Raw genomic sequence first — 23,530 nt, 5'->3', positions numbered from 1 at the left:
TAGGGCACGTCCTACCCAGCCAAGAGAGAGGGGAGGCAGGAAGGTGCCTGGGTCGGGTCTCCCCCTTCCCAAGGGCTTGTGCAAAAGGTTTGAGACCAAACTCTTCCGGCTGGCCCAGGGCGCAGCAGCCAGGTGACAGAGGTGGGGACGGAAGCCTGGGCACCTGGGTCGCATCACAGCTGACAGGCCACTAGGGCCAGGGAGAGGAGATACTGGGGAGACCTGCTAACCCCGAAGTCCCAGCACGGAGGTGGGGACCCTACCCACGACTGCCGCCCCCAGAGCAGAGTTCCTTCCCTCAACCCGAGGCACCACCCCGGTGCTGGCGGGTGTGACAACCCCTCCAGGGCTGGGCGGCTGCCCGTTTGTGCCCCAGGGCGCCAGAACAGAGTCCTTCTGTGGCCCAGGCCAAACTGCCCCCCGGCCAGACAGCCAACCGCAGCTCCAGAGAGGGTGTAAAGCAGCAGAGTCCCCTTGACATCAAGGGGGCTCCAATCATTTGCACCAGCTGGGGACCCTGATCCCAGCCCACTAGGCAGAGGGGGAAGTGGAGTAAGGCAGCCTGGGAAGCTGTCATGGCGTTCAGGGGTCCCCGAGCTCTGCACCCCGTCCGCAGGCAGGAGTGACTCTCGCTCAGCAGGAGAACAGCGGGTTTATTAGCCAACAGGACACAGCGTCGTACAGAGGGGTCAGCGCAGCCGGCAGAGACAGCCAGTCCCATCCATGCTGGGGACAGGAGGCCCTGAGGGGTCCCCGGAGCCAGGGCGTGGCCCCCTCCTTTGTCTCTCTCTCTCTCCCAGCCCAGACTCACTGCTCCCAACCCCCAGTTCCAATTCAAACCCCTCAGGCTCCACCTCCCCCTTTGTCTGCAGCCCAGAGGTGTCACCTGGTCCCCAGCTTACCCTCAGCAGGAGCCCCCCACCCTCTGTGAGCCCCACACCTACACACACCCATCCCCCACTTCATCACCGAAGCAGCACTGGTAGCCAAAGCCACCTGGGCCCTGGGATGGCCTGACTGGCTCCCCGGCTCGGGCGATTGCTCCAGCTCTGCAGGCAGCGAGAATGCCAAGAAGCTGCCTCCCACCTGGCCCCCGCACCGACGCCGAGCCCAGCTGCAGGCTGCCCTCTGTCCTTCTCCGCCAGGGCACAGCCAGACACCCCTGGGGCTGCGGCTTCTGGCGCCCAAGTGCCACGGCGAGCTGATCTCACCAGCAGGGCCTGTTTCCCCAGAGACATGCTGGGGCAGCGCCAGGGCCACCACTCCCCAGCCAAGTCACCGCAAACAAGGGAACCAGACACCTCCAGGCAGCTCCAAGGGGGTGGGGGCAGGCCCAGGTGACAGCAGACAGCTGATAGTGGGAAGCAGGGCAGGCTCGGTACAGCCAGGGAGCTGAATCTCCCGGTGTTTTGCTGGGCCAGTGGGATTTGCAGTACTGAGAATGCGGGCCTGGCTTTCAGGGGAGTTGGAATTAACTGATTAATTGATTAATTTTGGAATTAATTGAATTGATAAGCTGAATAGGGGCCCCCTGCCCTGTGGGGGAGGCAGCTGTGGGGCAGGGAGTGCTCCCTGTAAACTGAGCGCTTGCACGGCTGCCCAGGAGAGATTCGTGGGCTGTCCAGCTGGTTAGCCAAGCGCCCACGGCCACCTGTGCGTTTCCATGAGTGGTGCACACCCACACATCATGCACATAAAATTTATTCCGCCCCAGCGGAAACACTATGGGCACCCCAGAAGCGCCGTGTCTGGAGAAGCCAGAACAGTGCCTGTTCCCTGAACCCAGCTCCTCCTGCTCCTGCCAGCGGGGTTAGAAGGATGATGCGAGAACTGTCAAGCTTCCCCAGAGGAAGGATGGGCCCAGACCCGTCAGGAGCAGGAGGCAGGTGCCACAGGGCACAGCTGTGCTGGGGCTCTGAGCTAGGGATGCAGCCAGGGCCCACGGGGCAGCCTGGAGAGCTGCTGTCCCCGTCTGGCCTGCTGGGCCTGGTTTGAGTCTCTGGAAGGGGAGTGGGGACTATGGGTTAGAGCAGGGGGCTGGGATCTCTGGCTCTCCCAGGGCTCGACCTTCAGCCAGCCCTCCTGCCCCAGGCCAGCACCACACCACCAAGGGTTGGGAGCGCAGCATGGCTGGTGGGGGGCAGGCGGGCGCATGTGCCCTCAGCCGGGGGTGACTGCCTGCGTGCTCGGCCCTCCTTGCCCAGCCCAGCACAAGCAGAGCCCTGCCATCCCCCCAAGCCGTCACAGCCGGTGGTTTTCCACCATACTCCCCACCCCCTTCGCTTCTCTCCACCAACTGCTCCAGGCCGCCTGTGCCAGGCCCCGGCCCTGGGGTTTGCAAAGGGGGAAGTAGCATTAATCCTGTTCCGGGATGAGGCGAACAAGTGCGGGTGGGCAGGGGCTTTGGGCTGCAGCTCAGATTGGCCTTGCTACACTGGGCTCAGGGGGAGGGTGACCTTACACTGGGCGCAGCAGACGAGTTCTGAGCTCTCCAGCCACGTGCCAGGAGCCCAGAGGCAGCCTCGAATTACAGTACGAGTCTGCGTTTCTCTAGCGCCTCCCCCGCTGCAGTTCTGGAGGCATTTGGGAAACTGAGGCATCTGGCAGGGAAGTGACCCGGGGGGATGTACACTGAGCACCTGGCAGGGGCTGGGAGCCAGGAGTCCTGACTTAAAAAGCCTCCCCCCCCCCCGCTCTGACCACTAGGCATCCCTACCCCCCCCCCCCGAAGTCCCCCAGCTGCATGGGCACTGCGTCAACTCCCAGCAAGGAGATCCAAGCCGCTCAGCGGTACAAGGTACAGCCTCCACCCCTTCCCCCACACCATCCCCCTAGCAACATCCCCAGGGGATTTCCAGCTGAGCAAAGCACACACAGCAGGGCTCCCAGGTTGCATCCCTGCGCTCAGAGAAGCAGGGAGGGGTGTCCAGGGGTTAGAGCCAGGACCAGACTCAGGACTCCTGGGTTCCATCCCTTTGCTCAGCCCGAGGACTTTGGGCAAACCCCCCCCTCTTCTGTGACCCCCTCTGCTCCTCCACCCCAAGAGCCAGTCTGTGGGTGGGCGTGGGGCTCCTGGGGATGCCAGAGATAGGACCCTACTGGGCCTCAGGGTGGGATCATAGGAGGCTGGGTGGAAGAGAAATCCTGAGGATGCTGGGCCCCGGAAGGAGCTGCCCCCAGGAGAAAAGGAAACCCACCCGACAGCCTCAGCTAAAGCTGAACCCAGCCCAGCGGGGGACTGCGAGCTGCCACAGAAAGAGAAGCAGCGGTTTGGGAGGCGGGCTGGGAGCCTGTTCTTCCCCGCCGACCCTGTGACTGCCCGGGGGCCTTGAAGCAGGACGGTGCCAGCTGACGAGCACGTGGCTGTCACACAGACAGGCAGCGGGGCCAGAAGGGGAAGGCAGGATGGAGAGTTACAACATGGCCAGAGCCCAGGATCTCCGCCCTCGAGCATCCTGTGCAAAGTAGTCCAGGCTGCCTGCTCTGGACCGCCACGGTGGATCGTTGTGGAACAGCCTTATTAGAAGCATCTGCTGAGCCCTGGGGCAGTTACCAGCCCGCTGGCTGGTGCGAGAAAGAACCTGAGTTGTATCCCGCCTGCCAGTGGAGGTTCTCCCGAAGGCAATTTGGTGGCAGAGGTTCAAAGAAAAGGCAATTCCGGGAAAGGTTTGACTTAATCCCCTTGAGCTCTGCAGCAGTTGTAGGGACTCACTGCTTGGCGTGGGAAGAAAGGGTGTTTGGGAGGTTGAAATCCTCCCCACGGTGGGTATTTGTCCAGGAATGACCAACAGCTGCGGAACAACAACTAAGAAAAGTTGACTCGGAGGTTTCATCCTGGCCCTGAAGCTTCTAACCTGCCCCCGGCCGCCCATGCCGACTAGAGGGAACAGCTGTTTCTCAAGCAAAGAAAGAGGTTTCTATGAGCAGATTTAACCCTGCAGCCCTGAGAACCAGGAAATGAAACCACTTCCCCGGGCTACCGCTGGCCAAGCGGAGAGAGAAAGCAAATCGGGAACCAGCAGGAGAACGGAATCTGGTGTAAAGAAAAACCCTCCGGCTCCAGTTACATGTGGTGCCGCTGCAACACGAGCAAAGCCGTTGGTTGTGATGTGCTCCCAGAGGACCTTTACCAAGCTGAGCCCCATTGCGACAGCCCTCGCGGTTAGCGCGAGGCAGGGGGAGTGGGAGAACAGCTGCATTGTGGGTAAACAGGCTGGCCAGGAACTACTTCCCCTGTGTTTTGTGCCTCACACCTCCCTAGGTCCCCTACCCACGCCTGCGGGGGCATCGTGCGTCCCACAGAATCCCAGGGCCGGAAGGGACCTCAGGAGGTCATCTAGTCCAGCCCCCTGCCCAAAGCAGGATCAACCCCCACTAAGTCATCCCAGCCAGGACCTTGTCAAGCCAGGACTTAAAAACCTCCAGGGATGGAGAATCCTCCACTTCTCCAGGCAACACATTCCAGTGCTTCACCACCCGCCTGGGGAAGTAGTTTTTCCTAATATCTAACCTACACCTCTCCCTTCCCCCTCCCCGCTGCTGTCTAACAGAGCCACAGAAAACAGCGATGAGCACTGAGCCGATGACACAGCCAGACAAGCTCACCACTGCCAGCACAAAGCACGTGGCAGGGCACTGGAAGTCCTTGACTGGAGGAATTCCTCGACCAGATCCCATCAGCCTGCCCCAGTCTCCGTCAGCAGAGGCTCGAGAGGACGAAGCAAGAGCCCCACAATGAACAGCTCTGAAACGTTTGCTCGGCCAAGACAGACAAGAAATAGTCCCTGGTAACAAGGAGGGTTGTTACCCCTTGGAACAATTTCACATGAGTAAATTGGAAACCAGCCAGTCTATCTACCGGCGCTCCGGATGGTCCCACCCGTACGGGAAACCCCTCATGTTCTTTGGCAGCCAAGCCTGTGGGCGAGAGGTCCACAGCCCCCCGACAGTCACCACTGCCGAGCAGCAGCACAGCAGCGGAGGAGGGAAGCGTGATTGGAGGAGGAATGAGATCGAACCACCTTCCCCGTAAAGCAGGTGCCGAGACTTTGCTTGGGTGAAAGCACATGGCTTTACAGCCCTGCCTGTCTCCGGCTCTCCCAGCACTGCAGGAGAGACACCGCACAGCCACTCCCCCCCGAGCAGAGGAGGTGAGCGACCGCGCGAACCACAGACTCCTGCTCCAAACACGCCTGAATGCACAAACACGAGCAGTCCTGTGGCACCTCATAGGCCACCAGAATTTTTGGAGCACAAGCTTTTGTGGGCAAAGGCCGGCTCTGTCAGCTGCAGGGGGGAAACATCCGTTAGTCTATACGGTGCCGCAGGAATTCTTGTAGTTTTGGCAGATACAGACTCACACGGCTCCCCCTCCGATGCCTGGACGCTCCACAGTTAGTGCCGCATTAACTCTGGGAAAGACCTAGATGTGCCTCTCTTGGGAATCGCCTCTTCCTTAAAGCTCCCCAGAAGCCTGGGCCTTGGACATCAGCAGGAGGCACCGGGGCGACCGTGGTGGTAATCAGGCCTGAGTGACATTGAAAGCACCTGCACTATCTCCGAGCCTCATACTGTATTAAGGTTATGAAGTTTCCGCACCATTCTGGGCCAGGGACTGTATGTAACGCCAGAGAATTGGGGGGCTGCCCAGTGTGAGGGGGTGGGGGGTGCGTGTGAGAGAGTCAGGCTGGATGTGGGTGACAGGCAGAGCAGCTCCCAGCAGCTAAGGATGACCCCCTGGGGCTGTAACCTAGGCTGGCAGGTAACACCTCTGAGCTGAACACAGAGCAGGGAGGAGCCGAGCTGGGTTTGAATCGGAGGCGGCAGTTAGAAGCTGGGGGGAGAGGGAGCTGGAAAGAGCCAGCCTGGCGAGGGGGAAGCTACACCCCAGAGGGGCCCCCCTCGGGCTCCTCTCCCCAGGACGGGTTGGAATGACTGTCTCTCACTGCTGCACTGACGCTTCTCTGCTGAGCTGGGCCTCTGTTGCCTCATAAACTTCCTGTTCTACCTGCTGAGCGAGAGTCACTCCTGCCTGCGGACAGGGGTGCAGCGCTTGGGGACCCCTGAACCCCAGCACAGCACATCTGTATGTATTGGGGGAGAGGGTTACTAAGGAAAAGCTCCCAGGCTGCAGCACTCCCGGGGAGGTTTGCACACTGGGTTCAAAGGGGGTCTTCCAGCCATTGACTAAGTGGCACGTGCACTGCTTCGAGGCCTTCTTTCTGCCCAAGGGCTCCAAATCTCATGGACGGCTCCCGAGATTGAGGGGGTTCTCAAGTAAGCTGCCAGTATGCGCCCAGGAACCCCTTCCACATTTCTAGAGATTGGCCCAGGGACGCTTTTACCATAAGAATAAAAGCAGTGGCTTCTCATGAGCAGCATGATGATTTGTAACGGGTGGCCCCACGCTGTCCGAAGCCCTCGGGCCAGCTATCAGGCAGCCTGCCTCGCAAGGGCTGTGCAAGGCAGCCACCAGGCAGCCTGGCTCGCAAGGGCTGCGATTTCAGGAGAGCAGACTTCTCATCCCTGAGAGACCGGATGAGCAGGATCCCTTGGGAAACGAAGATGAAGGGGAAAAGAGTTGAAGAGAACTGGCAGCATTTTAAAGAAGTCTTACTGAAGGCACAGGAAGAAACTATCCCACTGCGCAGTAAGAAATGCAAACATGGTAGGCAACCAGTTTGCCTTAACGGGGAAATCCTTGGTCAGCTTAAACTCAAAAAGGATGCAAACAAGAAATGGAAATGTGGACAGCTGACTAAGGAGGAGTACAAACATACGGCTGGAGAATGCCGGGCAGTAATCAGGAAAGCGAAAGCACAATTGGAACTGCAGCTGGCAAGGGATGTGAAGAGTAACAAGAAGGGTTTCTACAGGCATGTGAACCATAAATGGGTTATCAGAGAAGGTGTGGGGCCATTACTGGATGAGGGAGGTAACCCAGTGACAGATGATGCAGGAAAAGCTGAAGCACTCAGTGCTTTTTTTGCCTCAGTCTTCACAGACAAAGTCAACTTCCGCATGATGGTCCTTGACAATGCACTATGGGAAGGTGGAGGGCAGCCATCCGTGGGGAAGGAACAAGTTCTGAGCTATCAAGAAAAACTAGATGTGCACAAGTCCATGGGTCTGGATTCAACGCACCCCAGGGTACTGAGGGAATTGGCAGAGGTCATTGCTGAACCTTTAGCCGTTATCCTTGAAGACTCTTGGAGATCAGGGGAGATACCGGGTGACTGGAAGAAGGCAAACGTGGTGCCCATCTTTAAAAAAGGAAAGCAGGACAATCCAGGGAACTATAGACCCGTCAGCCTTACCTCAATCCCTGGGAAAATGATGGAGGGAATCCTCAAGGAATCCATTTTGGAGCACTTGGAAGAGAGGAAAGTGATCAAAAGTAGCTTACGTAGATTCACCAGGGGCAAGTCCTGCCTGACCAATCTGATCAGCTTCTATGAAGAGGTAACAAGCTCTGTGGACATGGGGAAGTCAGTGGACGTGATATACCTTGACTTCAGCAAAGCTTTTGAGATGGTCTCCCACAACATTCTTGTCCATAAGTTAAGGAAATATGGATTGGATCCTTGGACTATAAGATGGATAGAAAGCTGGCTTGACGGTCGGGCCCAACGGGTAGTGGTCAATGGCTCAATATCTGGATGTTGGTCTGTTTCAAGCGGAGTGCCGCAAGGCTCGGTTCTGGGGCCACTGTTATTCAACATTTTTATTAATGACCTGGATGGGGGACAGGGTTGCACCCTCAGCAAGTTTGCAGATGACACAAAACTAGGGGGAGAGGTAGATATGTTGGAGGGTAGAGAGAGAATTCAGAGGGACCTGGATAAATTGGAGGACTGGGCCAAAAGAAATCTGATGCAGTTCAACAAGGAGAAGTGCAGAGTCCTGCACCTGGGGCAGAAGAATCCCAAACATTGTTACAGGCTGGGGACCGACTGGCTCAGCAGCAGTACGATGGAAAGGGACCAAGGGGTTATGGTGGATGAAAGGCTGGATATGAGTAAACACTGTGCCCTTGTAGCCAAGAAGGCTAACAGAATACTAGGGTGCATTAGGAGGAGCACTGTGAGCAGATCTAGAGAAGTGGTTATTCCTCTTTATTCGGCACTGGTGAGGCCACATCTGGAATATTGTGTCCAGTTTTGGGCCCCCCAGTATAAAAAGGATGTGGATTTGCTGGAGCAGGTTCTGCGAAGGGCAACAAAATGATTAACGGGCTGGAGCACAAGACCTATGAGGAGAGGCTGAGGGATTTGGGCTTGTTTAGTTTACAGAAGAGAAGACTGAGGGGTGATTTAATAGCAGCCTTCAACTTCCTGAAGGGGAGCTCTAAAGAGGAGGGTGAGAAACTGTTGTCAGTGGTGTCAGATGGCAAAACAAGGAGTAATGGTCTGAAGTTACAGAGGGGAAGGTGTAGGTTAGACATCAGGAGAAACTCTCTCCCCAGGCGGGTGGTGAAGCACTGGAATGTGTTGCCTAGAGAGGTGGTGGATTCTCCATCCCTAGCGGTTTTTAAGTCCCGGCTTGACAAGGTCCTGGCTGGGATGACTTAGTGGGGGTTGATCCTGCTTGAAGCAGGGGGCTGGACTAGATGACCTCCTGAGGTCCCTTCCAGCCCTGGGATTCCATAATTCTAAGGCAGCTACCAGGCAGCCTGGCTCGCAAGGGCTTCAGCCCCTTGTCAGGAAGGGGAGAGACTCGCCTCTCTGCCCAAGGGAGGGGACGACTGGCCACCCAAGACCTGCCCTGAGTGCCCCCAAGGGACCGGGGGGGGGGGATGCAAGTATAGTTACCCTGAAACAGGAACATCACAGTCAGTGCTGCCTGCCACTTTCCAACAATTTACTGCTGCTAGACAACAGCCGTGGGAAACCACACCTCCCAGTGATAACCACAGCACACCCTGCTCACAAAGCCCAGGCGGAAGCCAGGGGCTCAGGGCACTGCAGGTTAATTATTACACCCAGGCAATAAAGTGCCAGAGTTAAAAGTCTCTCCAGGGTTTGGACCTGGTAAAGTTTCCAAACCCGCCTCCCCAGCCCATTCACGAGGCTTGGCACTGGGCCAGCCGCTCACCCGGCCAAGGCTCTGCCCAAACCCAGAGCTGCTGGGGAGGGCTTGACTCCTCCCCCCGTGACTTGGGAGGGAATAAATCAATTCCCCCTCACTAATCCCAGGCTCCCTTCGGATGCCAGCCACACAAAAAACTTCCAGGCTAGTGATCTGTCCAGCAGCAAGGAGACAGCTGCGGTCACCTGCAGGGACAGAAGAAAACAGAAGCATTCCAAGAGACAGCTGGCCTTATACACCGGGGCCCTGCAGACTGAGGGACAAGGCCCACCTCTGTCACCACCATCAGCTAACTCACTTCATCTCTTGGCAAAGTGCAGAGAACGATGCTTTGTCTTGGACACGTGCGCTCCTTTGGGCTGGGAGCTGCAAGCCTACGCACCGAGGAGCCGCCTGTCTCAGCTGGGGCCCTAACAACTAAGGTGGCAAACAGTTGTTAAAAACCTGCTTTGTTCTACTGGCCGTCAACCGGTTGTAACGGAACAGCAGAGTTTCAAATTCCTCCTTGTTTGCAATGGTCTTGGCAGACAGCTCTAGACAAAAGCGAGAGGAAGATTTACTAGTGCTTTTACTACTTGCATCTCTCTGGCCTCGGCCCAAAGGGAAACAAACCAGTTTGTTTCTGCTCCCACCTTTCCGGCGGCACGAGATATTGAAGCAGTCCTAATTTGGGGTTCACAGAAAGATCTGCTCCAACATTCGTTTGATGGGATTTACGAGATCTTTAGAGGCAACCAGCCAGGCCTGGTTCTAGACACCAACAGCTCTTTACATGGCTGAATAACTACCACCACCTCCCAGGCGACCTGCCCTCCCAGAAGCGGATTCCCAAGACATGACACAACCAGGTCACGCTCCCTTTTCAAGACGTCTCAGCCTTCTACAGATGAAGCTCTGCCTCCCCGAGCACTCAGGCTCTGCAAGGATGAAAGAAAATCCAGTTGCAACACACACAGGCTGTGTTTACCCTAGTGCAAGGCAGAGAAGTGTCCATGTGAACACCGTTTACTATCAGAGGGGTCGCCATGTTAGTCTACATCCCCGAGAACCAAGCAGTCCTGTGGCACCTTCTAGGCTAACAGACATTTTGGAGCATAAGCTTTCGTGGGCAAAGACCTGCTTCAGCAGATGCACGAGTGGGGGGTGTTCAGAGGGGTATTAAAGAGGGGGGTCCCAGTAAGAGGGAGGGTCAGAGCTGACAAGGTCTCTTCACTCAAGGTGGAAATGGCCCATTATCAGTACATCTATCAAAAGAGGAAGAAACAAGTCAGATCGGGAGCAGGGGGTGTGTGGAGAACGGCCCATTGTCAGAATCGAATGGGGAGATGTTAACACCCAGGGCAGAGAAGCTGCTTTTGTTAGGGGCCAGCCACTGTTATGAGTGTCCAGGGAGACTGAAGTGCCCTCCCACAGGCTTCTGTGCATCACCCTTCCTGAGGGCTGATTTACGTCCACTTATTCTTTTCCAGAGAGACTGTCCAGTTTGGCCAGTGTAAATTGCAGTGGGGCATTGCTGGCACATGATGGAATATATTATATTAGTAGATCTGCAACCCATCCTGGACAAGGGTCCTTCACTCTCACAGCCCTTGGGAGGCAGGTCTGTCCTCGCCTGCAGGCAGCCGCCAGCCTTAAACCTTAATCCTCACCAGCAACTATAGACCACCAGGAACCAATCCCTGCAACAAACCTCGCTGCAAACTCTGCTCACGTATCTACATCAGCGATAGCATCACAGGGCCTAACATCAACCGCACCCTCAGGGGCTCCTTTACCTGCACAATATAGTATATGCCATCATGTGCCAGTACAACTTGGCTCAATAACAGGTTAAAAGTAGCTGTCCGACAACACAGAAATTTCAAAAATCAAATGGAGAGAGAAATCTCTGAGCTCCAAATCATTTGCAAATTTGACTCCATCAACCAAGGATTAAACAGAGACTGGGAGTGGCTGGCCCCCTACAAAAGCAGCTTCTCTGCCCTGGGTGTTAATGTCTCCCCATTAAACTGACAACGGGCCACATCCCCCATCTGATCTGACTTGTTTTCTCCTCTTGATACATACCACTGATAATGGGCCATTTCCACTTTGCTGAATAGACCTTGTCAGCTCTGGCCCCCCTTTTACTGAGACCACACTCTTTAAATACCCCTCTGAAATACCCCCACCCCCCCCGCCCATCATGTGTTAACTACTGCGTGTGAATCCTAGTGCCGGGCAAACCCACTGCTCCCCTGTAACGCTCACCTTTACAAGCTAACAGGAGTTAGAACAACTTGGCTTAATGCAGTAGGTAACACACATTCCCTTAGGCTCTGTGACCTTTTCTTCACTAGACAAACAATCCACCCAGCTAAGAGGGCTGACTGGTTGGACGGCTGCTCACTGAGCACACACAGTGCGGCCCCCACTGGGACGGACATGCCCTGGCCATCAAGTGTCTCCAGAACCAAAGCCATCCATTTCTTAAATCAACCTGCCAGCTCTGACGCTTGAACAGCAAGCTCTGACAGGCGCCCTGACAATAAACCAGTCCCATCTCACCTTCCTGAGCCTGCCAGACGCTCGCCACCCCCACCCTACCACTCTGCAGTTGCTTCGGAGTGTCCCCCCCCCAGCTCGGGAATTCCCAGCCTATGGGCCAGGAGGCAAACATTGGATTTTGTAAGGGTTGCTGTCTGAGCAGCTCTGAGCCCCATGTGGCTCTTTATGGAGCCATTTGCAGCTCCTGCCACTCCCCCTCCCAGGACCCGCCCTGCCACACTGATATAGAACTCAGTTTAACTGCATTAATGGCCAGCAGGAAGGATCTAGCCATTAAACCAATAAAATTGAGTCCTGTTCTTTCAGTGTAGCAAGGCAGGTTACCGCCTGCGCTGCAGGTGGGGGAAAGGAGGAGGAGGAGAGCGGCTGCGGAGAGCCACAAGGAGGAGGAGGTTGTGGGCCAGCAAAGGAGCAGCGTGGTGCATGTGAAGTGGGGGTGCATTTTGGGGCTGCAGAGGTTTAAGCCTGAGGTGTGGGGGGCAGCGGTTTGGGGCTGCAAGTCAAGGCAAATCAAGATTTTATAAAATAAAAATTTCCCAGGCTAGCAGCTTCCCCCACCCGGGTTCAGAACTGCCTCGGGTCACAAAGTCTTACTGACTTGTCAGAACGGGTCCCGGTCTCTAAAAGCTTGCAAACCACTGCCCCAGCTGCAGAGTGACAAGGAGCCTGGCCAGTTTTAAAGAGGCTTATTCGAACCCTGTGAGCTATGGGGAAAGAGTCAAGCGGTATGTCCATTCCCCACTGCCCTGAGAAACTCCCAGCAGCATATGCCAGAGTAATTCACTAGGCAGGAGGAAACAGCAGCTAGGCAAGAAGAAAAGCAGCCCACTCCCTCCCCAGCTCACAGCCAGAGGCAGGGGGAGGGATCGCATTTGACAGGAAGTGCCCTCTTCCCATGCAGAAGCTGAGAGAGATTGCAATTTCTCAGACAGCTACTACCCAGAGGCTGACTTGAGAGATGCCCCACAATGCAGGAACCCTGATAAGGCAGGAAGCCCAGCACCCAGAGCTCCTCAGGCATGTCACAGATGATGATGTACACATAGTGTCTGGCCCTGGGCAGCCCGAGCCAGTTCCAGACATGACCCAACAAGGCGAGATGGGGCAAGGAAGGCTCAAGGCTCAACAAGATCAGGCGGCTGCTTGGCTCAAGCACCTGCTTGGTTCAAGCACCTGCATCCTTGACGGCTCAGGGGGTTTTCACAATTCTTGTTGACTGGCTTGTGGCTGGCATTCTGGGAAAGGTGCCCAGGCCGAGAGCGCTGGGCTTGTTACCAGGGGTCTGCTCAGTCCTTAAGGGCGGATCCCTGCTCCTGGCCCATGTCATCGCTGCCCACTCCTCTTCCAGCTACAAGACAACCAGTCACCAGTCAGTGTTTCGAGCAATGTTGCTGGCAAGCTGCAGGCTTGGCAGATACCCAGGAGAGATTTGGGCACCGCCCAATGCCCACTGCTGGCGGCATGGGTTTCTATTGATGGTGCACATCCGCACATGCCTGTGAGCACATAAAATTTATTCCACCCCAGAAGGGGGAAAAAAAAGAGAGGGAACGTCAGTTTTGAGCCCAGAATGCACCGCGTGGCTCGGAACGCACACAGGCTGGGCTACGCCAGGGATCTAACGCCGCTCGCTCGGCGCGTCGCGCGCTAACAGAGAAGTCAACAAGGAGAATCTGTCCCCTGCTGCCGGAGCCTTCTCCGCCACTGCGCTGAGCCACCTGCCTGCCCCTCTGCAGCAGGCCTGGGCCCACGGCCTCTCCTGTCCCTCGCCTCGTGCCCTGGTCGCCCTCCTCCTCTCCCAGCTGCACGATGGGCCGACTATGGTGTATTCTCCCTGGTGCAAACCCCGCACCACTGCTTGTGGGAATGGAGGCCTGCCCTATCACACCCAGCGGGCCCAAGACGCATGAAAAACGGGCCACGTCCTGCAGCTGCGTGTCACAGCCTGACGGACAATAAGCTCCGGAGGCGGCCGCCGAGCGTTCAGCTGGGTCCCAAGAGATGCTGGAGGAAGCTGCCACACGCCTGGATCTGGGTCATGTGGGCAAATCCCAGCAGGGACAGACAATGCCACGTTTTGTATGGGATCAGAGAACAGCATTTTTTGCCTCTGACTCCACGCAGCTGGAGCTTTCCAGAGAAGCCAGCGTCGGGGTTAGCAGGGGGCTGGAGCAAGGCCAGGGCAGCGAAGGGCACATCCCGCCCTGGCACATCACACAGATCCAGCCAGGATCTTCTCTGGCTGCTGCACACCGGGCCATGTGCATGGCAAAGCGGGATGGGCAGATACCTAAGCAACACATGCTGTGCACATCTCTGGCACCCCCAGAAGCAGCCTTTTGGGGAGGGGAGGGCAGGGCAGGGCAGGGCAGCCCCTATGACTCCACATGCAGCCAGGAGACCCCCTTCAAACACAGGCAGTGGAGCAACCAGCCCAGCCACCTGCCCTGCCCTAAGTCCCTGCACTGAGGCACCCCCCTCCGCCTGGAGGGTCTTCCTGGAACCGGGCAGGCCTATTACTGCAGCCCCCAGCCTAACGCCCCCAGCTGCCCCCGCAGCCCAGCCCCCCCAAGTTCTCTGCCTGAGCCCCCAGCTGCCCCCGCAGCCCAGCCCCCCCAAGTTCTCTGCCTGAGCCCCCAGCTGCCCCCGCAACCCAGCCCCCCCAAGTTCTCTGCCTGAGCCCCCAGCTGCCCCCGCAACCCAGCCCCCCCAAGTTCTCTGCCTGAGCCCCCAGCTGCCCCCGCAACCCAGCCCTGCCCCCAGCTCTCCTAGTGACCCATCCAGATCCCTTGCAGACCTCTCTGCCCCACCCTAACCCCCAGCTCCCCTGGCAGCCCAGCCCCCCAGGCTCCCTGCCTGACCCCCCGCTTCCCCCACAGCCCAGCCCCACTCCAGCCCTGCCCCCCAGTTCTCCTAGTGACCCATCCAGATCCCCTGCAGCCCTCTCTGCCCCACCCTAACCCCCAGCTCCCCTGGCAGCCCAGCCCCCCAGGCTCCCTGCCTGACCCCCTGCTTCCCCCACAGCCCAGCCCCACTCCAGCCCTGCCCCCCAGTTCTCCTAGTGACCCATCCAGATCCCCTGCAGCCCTCTCTGCCCCACCCTAACCCCCAGCTCCCCTGGCAGCCCAGCCCCCCAGGCTGCCTGCCTGACCCCCCGCTTCCCCCACAGCCCAGCCCCACTCCAGCCCTGCCCCCCAGTTCTCCTAGTGACCCATCCAGATCCCCTGCAGCCCTCTCTGCCCCACCCTAACCCCCAGCTCCCCTGGCAGCCCAGCCCCCCAGCCTGACACCCCCCGCTTCCCCCACAGCCCAGCCCCACTCCAGCCCTGCCCCCCAGTTCTCCTAGTGACCCATCCAGATCCCCTGCAGCCCTCTCTGCCCCACCCTAACCCCCAGCTCCCCTGGCAGCCCAGCCCCCCAGCCTGACACCCCCCGCTTCCCCCACAGCCCAGCCCCACTCCAGCCCTGCCCCCCAGTTCTCCTAGTGACCCATCCAGATCCCCTGCAGCCCTCTCTGCCCCACCCTAACCCCCAGCTCCCCTGGCAGCCCAGCCCCCCCAGGATCCCTGCCTGACACCCCCCCGGCTGCCCCCGCAGCTCTCCCAGCGACCCATTCATCTCCTCCGCCGGACCCCATCCTAGCGCCCGGCCCGGCCCGGCCCAGCCCGGGCTACAGACCCCGGCGCCGGGGGAGAGCCGCGGGGTGGCCCCAGCCCACTCACCCGATGCGGAACGCCAGGGGCCCGGCCAGGGCCATGAGCACCTTGGCGAGGCAGCGGCGCAGGCGACGCGCCGGCCGGCAGCGGGCGAGGGAGGCGGCCCCCACCCCGCAGCAGGCGACCAAGGCGGCCGCCAGCACCTGCAGCCGGGGCAGGCAGCGCGACCACGCCATGCTCCGGGCGGCCCCGCCCACAGCCTTCCAGCCACGCCCCCTTTGGAACGCCGGGCGCCCGGCACCGCCCACGCAGCGCGCGGTCCAATGGCAGCCCGCGGGAGCCTGGGGGGGCGGGAGCCTGGGCGAAGGGGCCGCAGCGCCGCCGCGTGGGCGTGGCGAGTCCTTGCCTGCTGCGGAGTCACTGCGGATCCGGGCGGTTGCCCGTGTAAACGCTCGTTCTGCTCCCGGGCCCTGGCCAGGCTCCGCGGGGCTGTCCCAGCCTTTCTCCCCGTCGCTGCTGGGAGCCCGGTCCACCTGCTTGGCCCTCCTCAGCCCCCTGCCAGTGGGACTTGCCTGGCACCGCCAGGTCGTCCTCACCTTGCGGACAGCCGCGTGCCTTTCATTGGAGCAGCCGCTCAGCTCTCACTGGCTATTAGTACCAAGGCTCTGGCCGCTTAATGAATGCAGATCCCCTATCCTGGCTCAGCATTGTCACAAAGCGTAATTAACAAGCGTTAGAGGAGGCTGAGGGCATATTGAGGTGCATTAGGAGGAGCATTTCCAGCAGATCTAGAGAAATTGTTATTCCCCTCTACTCGGCACAGGTGAGGCCACATCTAGAGTATAGCATCCAGTTGTGGGCCACCTCCTTGCCCCCCAGTATACAAAGGAGGTGTAGAGAGAGGTGGTGGAGTCTCCATCCCTGGAGGTTTCTCTGTCCCAGCTTGACAAGGTCCTGGCTGGGTTGACTTAGTTGGGGTTGACCCTGCTTTGGGCAGGGGGCTGGACTCGATGACTGCCTGAGGTCCCCTCCATCCCTGGGATTCTGTGATTTTCTTTGCTACTAATCAGCATTGCTGTTGCTTTAGAGCGCTGGGAGCAGAAAGGCCCTTGGACTAGCAGTAGACTGATTTCCCGGCTGAATTGTCAGCGGCTGTTATGTAAGCACCAGCCCAGGCCTGTTGTGCTAGGTGCTGTACGGCCAAACTACAAAGCACTCCAGAACACTGTTTCCTATGTTCAGCCCCTTCCCACCTATCCACCCTTCTCTCTTCTGGGGAGCCTTGGGCCACCTTAAAGATGAACAGATATATTGGGGCCTAAGCTTTGGGGGCAAAGACCCACTTTGTCAGACCCTCATCAATCTGTTTGCTTTTCAGGTGCACAGGACTCCTCCCTGGTTCTGCAGACACAGGTGGCCATGGCTGCCCTTCTCAGACTGGCCTCTTATGTCGCCCTCTCTCCCAGCACCTCTGGTCTACCAGCGCTCCCAGCTGCACTGCCTCATGTCTCCCATAGCTGTCCGCACTCTCTTCCCTAGCACCCCTTAGGCTCACACCTTCTTCCTAGCCTGGGATCAGCGTTCCTCTAGTTTTTTCCATCCATGGGTGGAATAATGTTTGGTCTGTGCGCCAAGGTGTGTGTGAAGTGCACCACCAATAGAGACACACGCCGCCGGCTGCGGGCGCTCTGCTAATCAGCTGGGTGGGACCCAAATCTCCCCTGGGCGGCCACCCAAGCGCTCAGCAAGGGGGCCCTTGCACGGCTCGCTCCAAGGCTCATCGCTGGTCTGCATGGGAACTGGAGCCCTCTGCAGCCAGCAGTGGTTTGGTGACCCCTTGTGCGCCGCGTGCGGGACATTGGGAACTAGACCGAGAAATGCCAGCTCAGCTCGTTAGCTCACAGGCCGCTGAGGGAATGACAGTGAGGAACAGACATGGTGGGCAGGGGGCACACATGGTGTCCCACCTCAGGAAAGGGACAAGGGCTTTTCTGGGGCTGGGGGCAGGGTTCCCCTAATTCTGCCACCCATGGCCAGAATAAATGTTGTTCTGTGCACCCGGGCGTGTGCGAGGTGCACGACCGGTAGAGACGCACGCTGCCCACAATGGGTGGGTCTGGATGCTCTGCTAATTAGCTGGGTGGCACCTTAATCTTCCCTGGGCGACTGCCCGAGAGCTCAGCTTCCAGAGAACACTGCCCGGGCAGCAGAGCTTGCAAACGCCCAGACACATAGGAAAGGCAGTGAATCCGTATGGGCGTGAGGCCCAGCCTGCATGGATCGGATTCCGGGATTGGGGATTCAGCTTCCAGCAGTTGTGTTTTCAACAAGTTCTGTGCTCCCAGCCTGCTCACTCTAACACTCAGCTGTGGCTCACAACTGGAATTTGTTCCTGCTCAGTGGGCCGTGTGAGCGTCATGAGAGGGAACCAGAGGGGTTGCAGTGCATGTGAGCTTCATCATGAGAACGCAGATCCTCAACCCAAGCATTAAAACCGTTTACAAAATCGTGCCAAACCCTTAGGCTTGGCTCGCTGCACAGGGCCTATTTCAGCCCTTGTGGGCAAAACCTGCTATCCTCTGGCAGGCTGGCCTTCTAACCAGCAGTTTCTAATTTTACTGGCCAGCATTTGAAACAAAATGTACAAGGCTGTAGTCCTGATGAGTCTCCGATATGGCTGTGAAACCTGCAGCTTGTACAGAAAACATATAAAAGTGCTGGAGCGCTTCCACACGCGCAGCCTGAGGTCAATATCGCACATTCAGTGGCAAGACAGAGTTATGAACTTGGAAGTCCTGGACAGAGCAGGAACTGCGAGCATCAAAGCCATGATTGTGAAAGCCCAGCTTTGCTGGACAGGACACATCACCCGAATGGAGGAGTCGAGAATCCTTAAGCAACTCCTCTATGGTGAACTCTCCCAGGGCAGGAGGAATTGAGGTCGGCCTTGCAAGAGGTATAAACACTGCGTGAAGGCCAACGTTGCTCATGCTGGTTTAAAACCAGAGCAGCTAGAGCAGCGTGCAAAGGACCGAACAGGCTGGCGTGCTCTCGTCCGACACGCGTGTGACAGCTTTGAAGAGCAGCGACGCGGACGCCTCGTTGCGAGAGGAAGAAAGCAACAGCAGCAGCCGCGCCAACAGAGCCAGGACAATTCCCTCACCCCCATGGCGAACGCCCAGGCCGTTCAAAGCTGGGACTCCTCAGCCGCATGCGAGTCCACAACCGATGAGCCTGGGCAAGCTCAAGACGTCCTTGTCGGACACGACAGACCACCTACAATTTGAAGCAGATACGGAGCTAATTGGAATTGCCTACCCAAGCACAGAGTGAGGAACAGGGCCTGATGTTAGGAAAAGCTATCAGTGCACTTGGAAACCAGTTGTGTTTTCAGGGTCTGGCCTTCAGTTCATTTATTTGCCCCTTCAAGTAACCACCCGCCCCTTCTTTTAGGGGTTGTCCCGACCATTTTAAACCTTGCAATGCAGCTTGTGATAATTGCACTGTGTAGCCCTGAGCCTGCAAAGGGTTGACAATCAGCAGGCTGGGTGCCCTGTAGGCAGCCCTCAAGGCCGTATCCAAAGGGGTCTCACAGAGGTAAGCAGTCCAGTTGCTCGCCGTTATTAAAGCTGCGTGAAGCAGAATGGAATCTCGCAACCCAGGGGAGATGCCAAGTGTATTTATCTATGTTGACCTGCAACTTGCTCGATCTGAAGAAGTGGGTCTGTCCCACAGAGCTCAACGCCTCAGGAATCATTTTGTTAGGCTCTAATTCATCGTTTCCCAAACTGGGGCTGTGCCCCCTGTGGGGGAGTGAAGAAATTCCAGGGGGGCACAAGGCGCCCAGCCCCCTCCCATCATCCCCCCGCATCCAAAGAAAGAGCCAGCCTTGACTTCTGGCTCTCAGCCCCTGCCATTTTATGTGGGCAACCGGGCGCAGCTGCTATAAAAAGCAGGCGGGTGGCAAAGACCCGCATGCAGCTAGCTGCCTCCTGCAAAGGGGAGTGAGTGTGACTGCAGGCAGAAGGAGGAAGATGGGGTTAGATGGGGGGCTGCGGTTGCCTGATTCAGGTGAAGGGGATGGGGTAATCGTGCGGGGGCTGTTGGCACCCGGCTTTGTGGGAGGGGAGGGGCTTGGGCTGGCAGCTGGCAGCTGGCCCTGGCAGCATGGGGCTTGTGTGGGCAGCTCTGGCAGCACAGGTCTCAGGCAGGCAGGCATGTGGGGTGGGCAGCTCTGGCGGCTGGCCCGGGGCTCAGGCAGGTGGCCAGCTGGGGTTGCACCAGGCTTGCCGCAAGTGGCCAAGAGAAACTCTTGTGCTTATTTTTAATTTTAAATAACATTTGTATTTCAAGTTTTTGTGTTTATTTTAAATTGTGAATTGCATTTTTTGTTAAAAGGGGGGTTGGATGATGGTAAAGAAGGGGGAGGTATAAGGGTTTCTCAGATATCAAAAGGAGGGGGTGTGATGCCAAAAGTTTGGGACCCACGGCTCTAAAATGCTACAGGACTGCTGGTTTGTTTGGTTAGCACGCAGACTAACATGGCCCCCTCTCTTTACCACCTCTAGCTTGTTAGGAGTGTAACAATGGAACCAGGTTCACTTGTAAATGCTAAGTATCGGAGGGGTAGCCGTGTTAGTCTGGATCTGTAACAGCAATGAAGGGTCCTGTGGCACCTTATAGGCTAACAGAAAAGTTTTGAGCATGAGCTTTCGTGAGCACAGACTCACTGAAAGCATCTGACGAAGTGAGTCTGTGCTCACGAAAGCTCATGCTCAAAACTTTTCTGTTAGCCTATAAGGTGCCACAGGACCCTTCGTTGCTGTTGTAAATGCTAATTACCTTGCATGTGTAATTGCCTTGTATTATGCATGCACGAGGACTGTTCTGTTAAGCTCAAGATCAAAGATGTGAGAGAATGCAGGAAACTAATAGGAGTCAACTACAGCTCAGCTATCTGTGCTATAAGGAAACACCAGCTCCTGGCCTTATGTGAACGAATGCCACTAGTTTACCTGTGTAAACCTGGGGAAACAGATTAATTTGAAAGCAACAGTCCACAGACAATTTGCAGAGCCTATTTTTCCATGGGGGCAGGCCCTGGCATGATACTTCCTGTGAGGTGGGTGGTCAGCCTGCTAATAAAGCAAGCCCCCGGCCTGATCCTTTCATCTCAGCTCTGCTTAGATTTTAACAGGGAAGGTCTAAGGTAGGGTCCTTTGAATTTTTTCCACTTGTGGGAGGAATGAATTTTGTCATGTGCACCAAGGCATGGGCAAATGTGCACCACCCAGAAACACAGGCTGCCGGCTGTGGGCGCTCTGCAACCTGGGCAGCACCTGATTTTCTCCTGGGCAGCTGCCCAGGTGCTCATCTTACAGGGAACACTGGTCTAAACCATAAGACTGAGGTCTCCCGGATTACCTGGGATTACCCAGGAATTCTCCCAGAAGAGCTGAGCAGACTCTGCCCCCAGACTGGCGATTGGCCTATAACCTTTTACACTGACCCCAGAAAACCAGCAGCTTCACCATCCCTGCTCTGAAACTGACCATGAGCTATTGACAAACCTCTTCTCTCTTTTTCCTTCTATTTCACCTTTCAGTTTCTAGTTACTGAAAGTTTGGCCTCTGTGCACGTACTGGGTAAGATCTAAGACTCCTACTGACCCGGGGGGAGTGCTTGATTCTTTGGGATTGGTGAACCTCCTGTGTGGGAAATCAGATGGGAGCCAAGCACGGGATTGCTAAACGGGGGCAGGAGTGGTTTCTTGGTAACCAGTGTGCTGTTATAAAGGCAGTTTTGTTACCAGCTTGGGTGAATCTAATTATGGAATTAAACCACCAGTTTGGGGGACCGTCTGCCCAGTTGCCTACCGTCTGCTCTGAATGTAGCATTCTCAGCACGGCCAACCCGAGAGTGCTGACAATGTGCATTAGAGAGGATCGAGGAGTGCAAAGGGGATTAGCCTTTCCCTGAAACGTCCCTTCATGTAAAGCCTCGTCTCTTAGTTTTCATGTGGTTTTCATGGATTTCCAGCTAACAAAGGTGGAAGCCGAAGGATGGGACAGGCTGAGTTAAGGAGAACGGTGGAGGAGAGAGTGGGGCAGGAAAATGTAGACTGGAAGGTCACCAGTTGCCCCGGTCTGTTCTGGTGTGGCAATGTTCTCTCTCATTTTTAACATCTACGTGCAGAATAAATTGTGTTATGTGCGTGGAGGTATATGCAGCTGTGCACCACCCATAGACACACATGGGAAGAACCTGGCCCCTTGAGAGCCCTTCTCACCCAGTCTTTCTGCAGTGCAGAGACCAGGCCCCAGCCTGGAGGGCTGGTGAGATTTACGGCTGCCAGGCAGAAGCCCACGATCTCCCCAGTCATGCATCAATAGGAGCGTTTTGAGCGAGACACGAGAAATCATTTTTCCGCTCTGCTCTGAGCTGATGAGGCCTCAGCTGGCGTGTTGTGTCCGGTTCTGGGCACCGCATTTCAGGAAAGACATGGAGAAATTGGAGACGGTCTGGAGAAGAGCAACAAGAATGCACAAAGTTCCAGAGCATGTGATGTCGGAGAGATGACTAAAAGAACTGGGTTTGCTCTGTTTGGAAAAGAGAAGCCTGAGATGGGACATGACAGCAGCTTTCACTTACCTAAAAGGGTGTTACGCGCAGGAAGGAGACGATTTATTTTCCTTAGCCTCGAGTAGGACAAGAAGAAATGGACTTAACTTGCAGTGAGGGGAAGTTTAAATTGGATATCATGAAAAATTTCCTGTCAGGGCGGTTACGCACTGGAATAAATTGCCTGGGGAGGTTGTAGAATCTCTGTTCTAGGAAATATTTAAGAGCAGATTAGACATGTGTATTCAGCAGCACGTTGTACGGATGTGATGTTAATGGGTGATAACAAAAGATTCGAAAAGGAGAATATTGGCGATCGAAAGGAGTTGTTATCGAAAGATTCTGAGAATAGGGAGGCTGCAGAAGGTCACCAAAGAAGAATTCTATAGGAAGATACAGGCGAAAGAGAACCTGCTGCAGAAGGTTATAAAACAGAAGCTACGGCTATTTGGACGTATCTGCAGAATGAACGACAAATGAAAAATCAAGACCCTGGTATTCGGCATAATGGACGGTTCCAATTGGAGAAGCAGAGCCCACAGAGAATGGGTAGATGAGGTAGGAGATTGGGGTGGAGCTAGTCTACAGAAGCTAAGCCACTCTGCACTGGACAGGGAAAGATGGAAGGAAATAGTGAGAGAGGCATCCGACACCAACGGGCGCTGAGCCCACGGTTATTGATGATGAGGTCAGACAGACACCTGTCGGGGATGTGGGTCTTAACCTGGGGTGCACACACCCCCTGGGGGCGCGAGACATGCCAGATGTTTTCAGAAGGTAAATCATTGAAACCACACATTAGACACAGGCACCTAAGTACAACTGCTTTGTTTCCTCCAACCTATGTGTTTATGAACATTAGAATAACATAAAACTATCTGACATGTAATTAATATGCATTTCAAAGGGCACAGACCCCCAGGTCCAGTTCTGACTTTTGCTAAGGGGCGCAAAGGGAGAACAGATTTGCAGCCTCAAAGGGATGCATGCAGCCGTACGGGTTAAGAACCGCTGGGCTATATGATGCCTGGTCCTGCTGTGATTGGACTCGAGGTCCCGCCCAGTGCCGCTGTTCTGTGATTCGACGTGCCAAGGGCAGCAGCTGCAGGCCAAGCCGTGGCCCGCTTCGCCTGGACCCCCTCCCCGCAGCCCCAGCCTCGGTTCCTCTCCGATTCTGATCCATTTTGATTCCTTTGTTTAAAACAATCAAAGTCTCTCTGCCTTTCCCAGGGGCAACCCAGCCGTTACCACGGGAACAGCCCTGGCGCAGGGAGGGGACAGCTTCCCTGACTTCCCGGGGGGTGGTGGTGGACAGAAATAAAACCTCCCGTCAGGCAGTGGCTTGAAGCGGACCGAGGCTATGAACCCCTGCAGCTCCTGGGCTGCTGCTCCCAGGGACGCAGGGGGCCAGACGGACGGACAGACAGAGCTGTGCCCACTGGGGGGTCCAAACAGATGAGCGGTGTCCTGACAACACAGTACCGGGAGAAATGGGATCAGCTGTTCAATGGGTTTCTGCCCCATTGTTCACAGCAGCCCCACTGTCCAGTCTTAGCTAGTGTCCTCTCCTGCCCCTGCTCAGGGCTGCCTGCAGCTTGGCCCTCGGGCTGACCCACGTA

General features: G+C 56.6%; 1 protein-coding gene across 1 annotated transcript in view; it reads right to left on the bottom strand.

Annotated features, from left to right (window-relative positions):
- The window catches only part of LOC142016957 (putative thioesterase PNKD), a 29,096-nt gene extending 13,571 nt beyond the window's left edge, over positions 1-15,525 (bottom strand). The window contains exon 1 of the mRNA XM_075001474.1: positions 15,357-15,525. Within this exon, the coding sequence (XP_074857575.1) occupies positions 15,357-15,391 (35 nt within the window). The 5' untranslated portion in view covers positions 15,392-15,525. The remainder of the gene's footprint in view (positions 1-15,356) is intronic.
- Between the last annotated feature and the right edge of the window lie 8,005 nt (positions 15,526-23,530).

The sequence above is a fragment of the Carettochelys insculpta genome, chromosome 8 (assembly GCF_033958435.1).
Source record: "Carettochelys insculpta isolate YL-2023 chromosome 8, ASM3395843v1, whole genome shotgun sequence".
Lineage (NCBI taxonomy): Eukaryota > Metazoa > Chordata > Testudines > Carettochelyidae > Carettochelys > Carettochelys insculpta.
The sequence above is the reverse complement of the archived record's forward strand: the minus strand, read 5'-3'. Positions and strand labels throughout refer to the sequence as shown.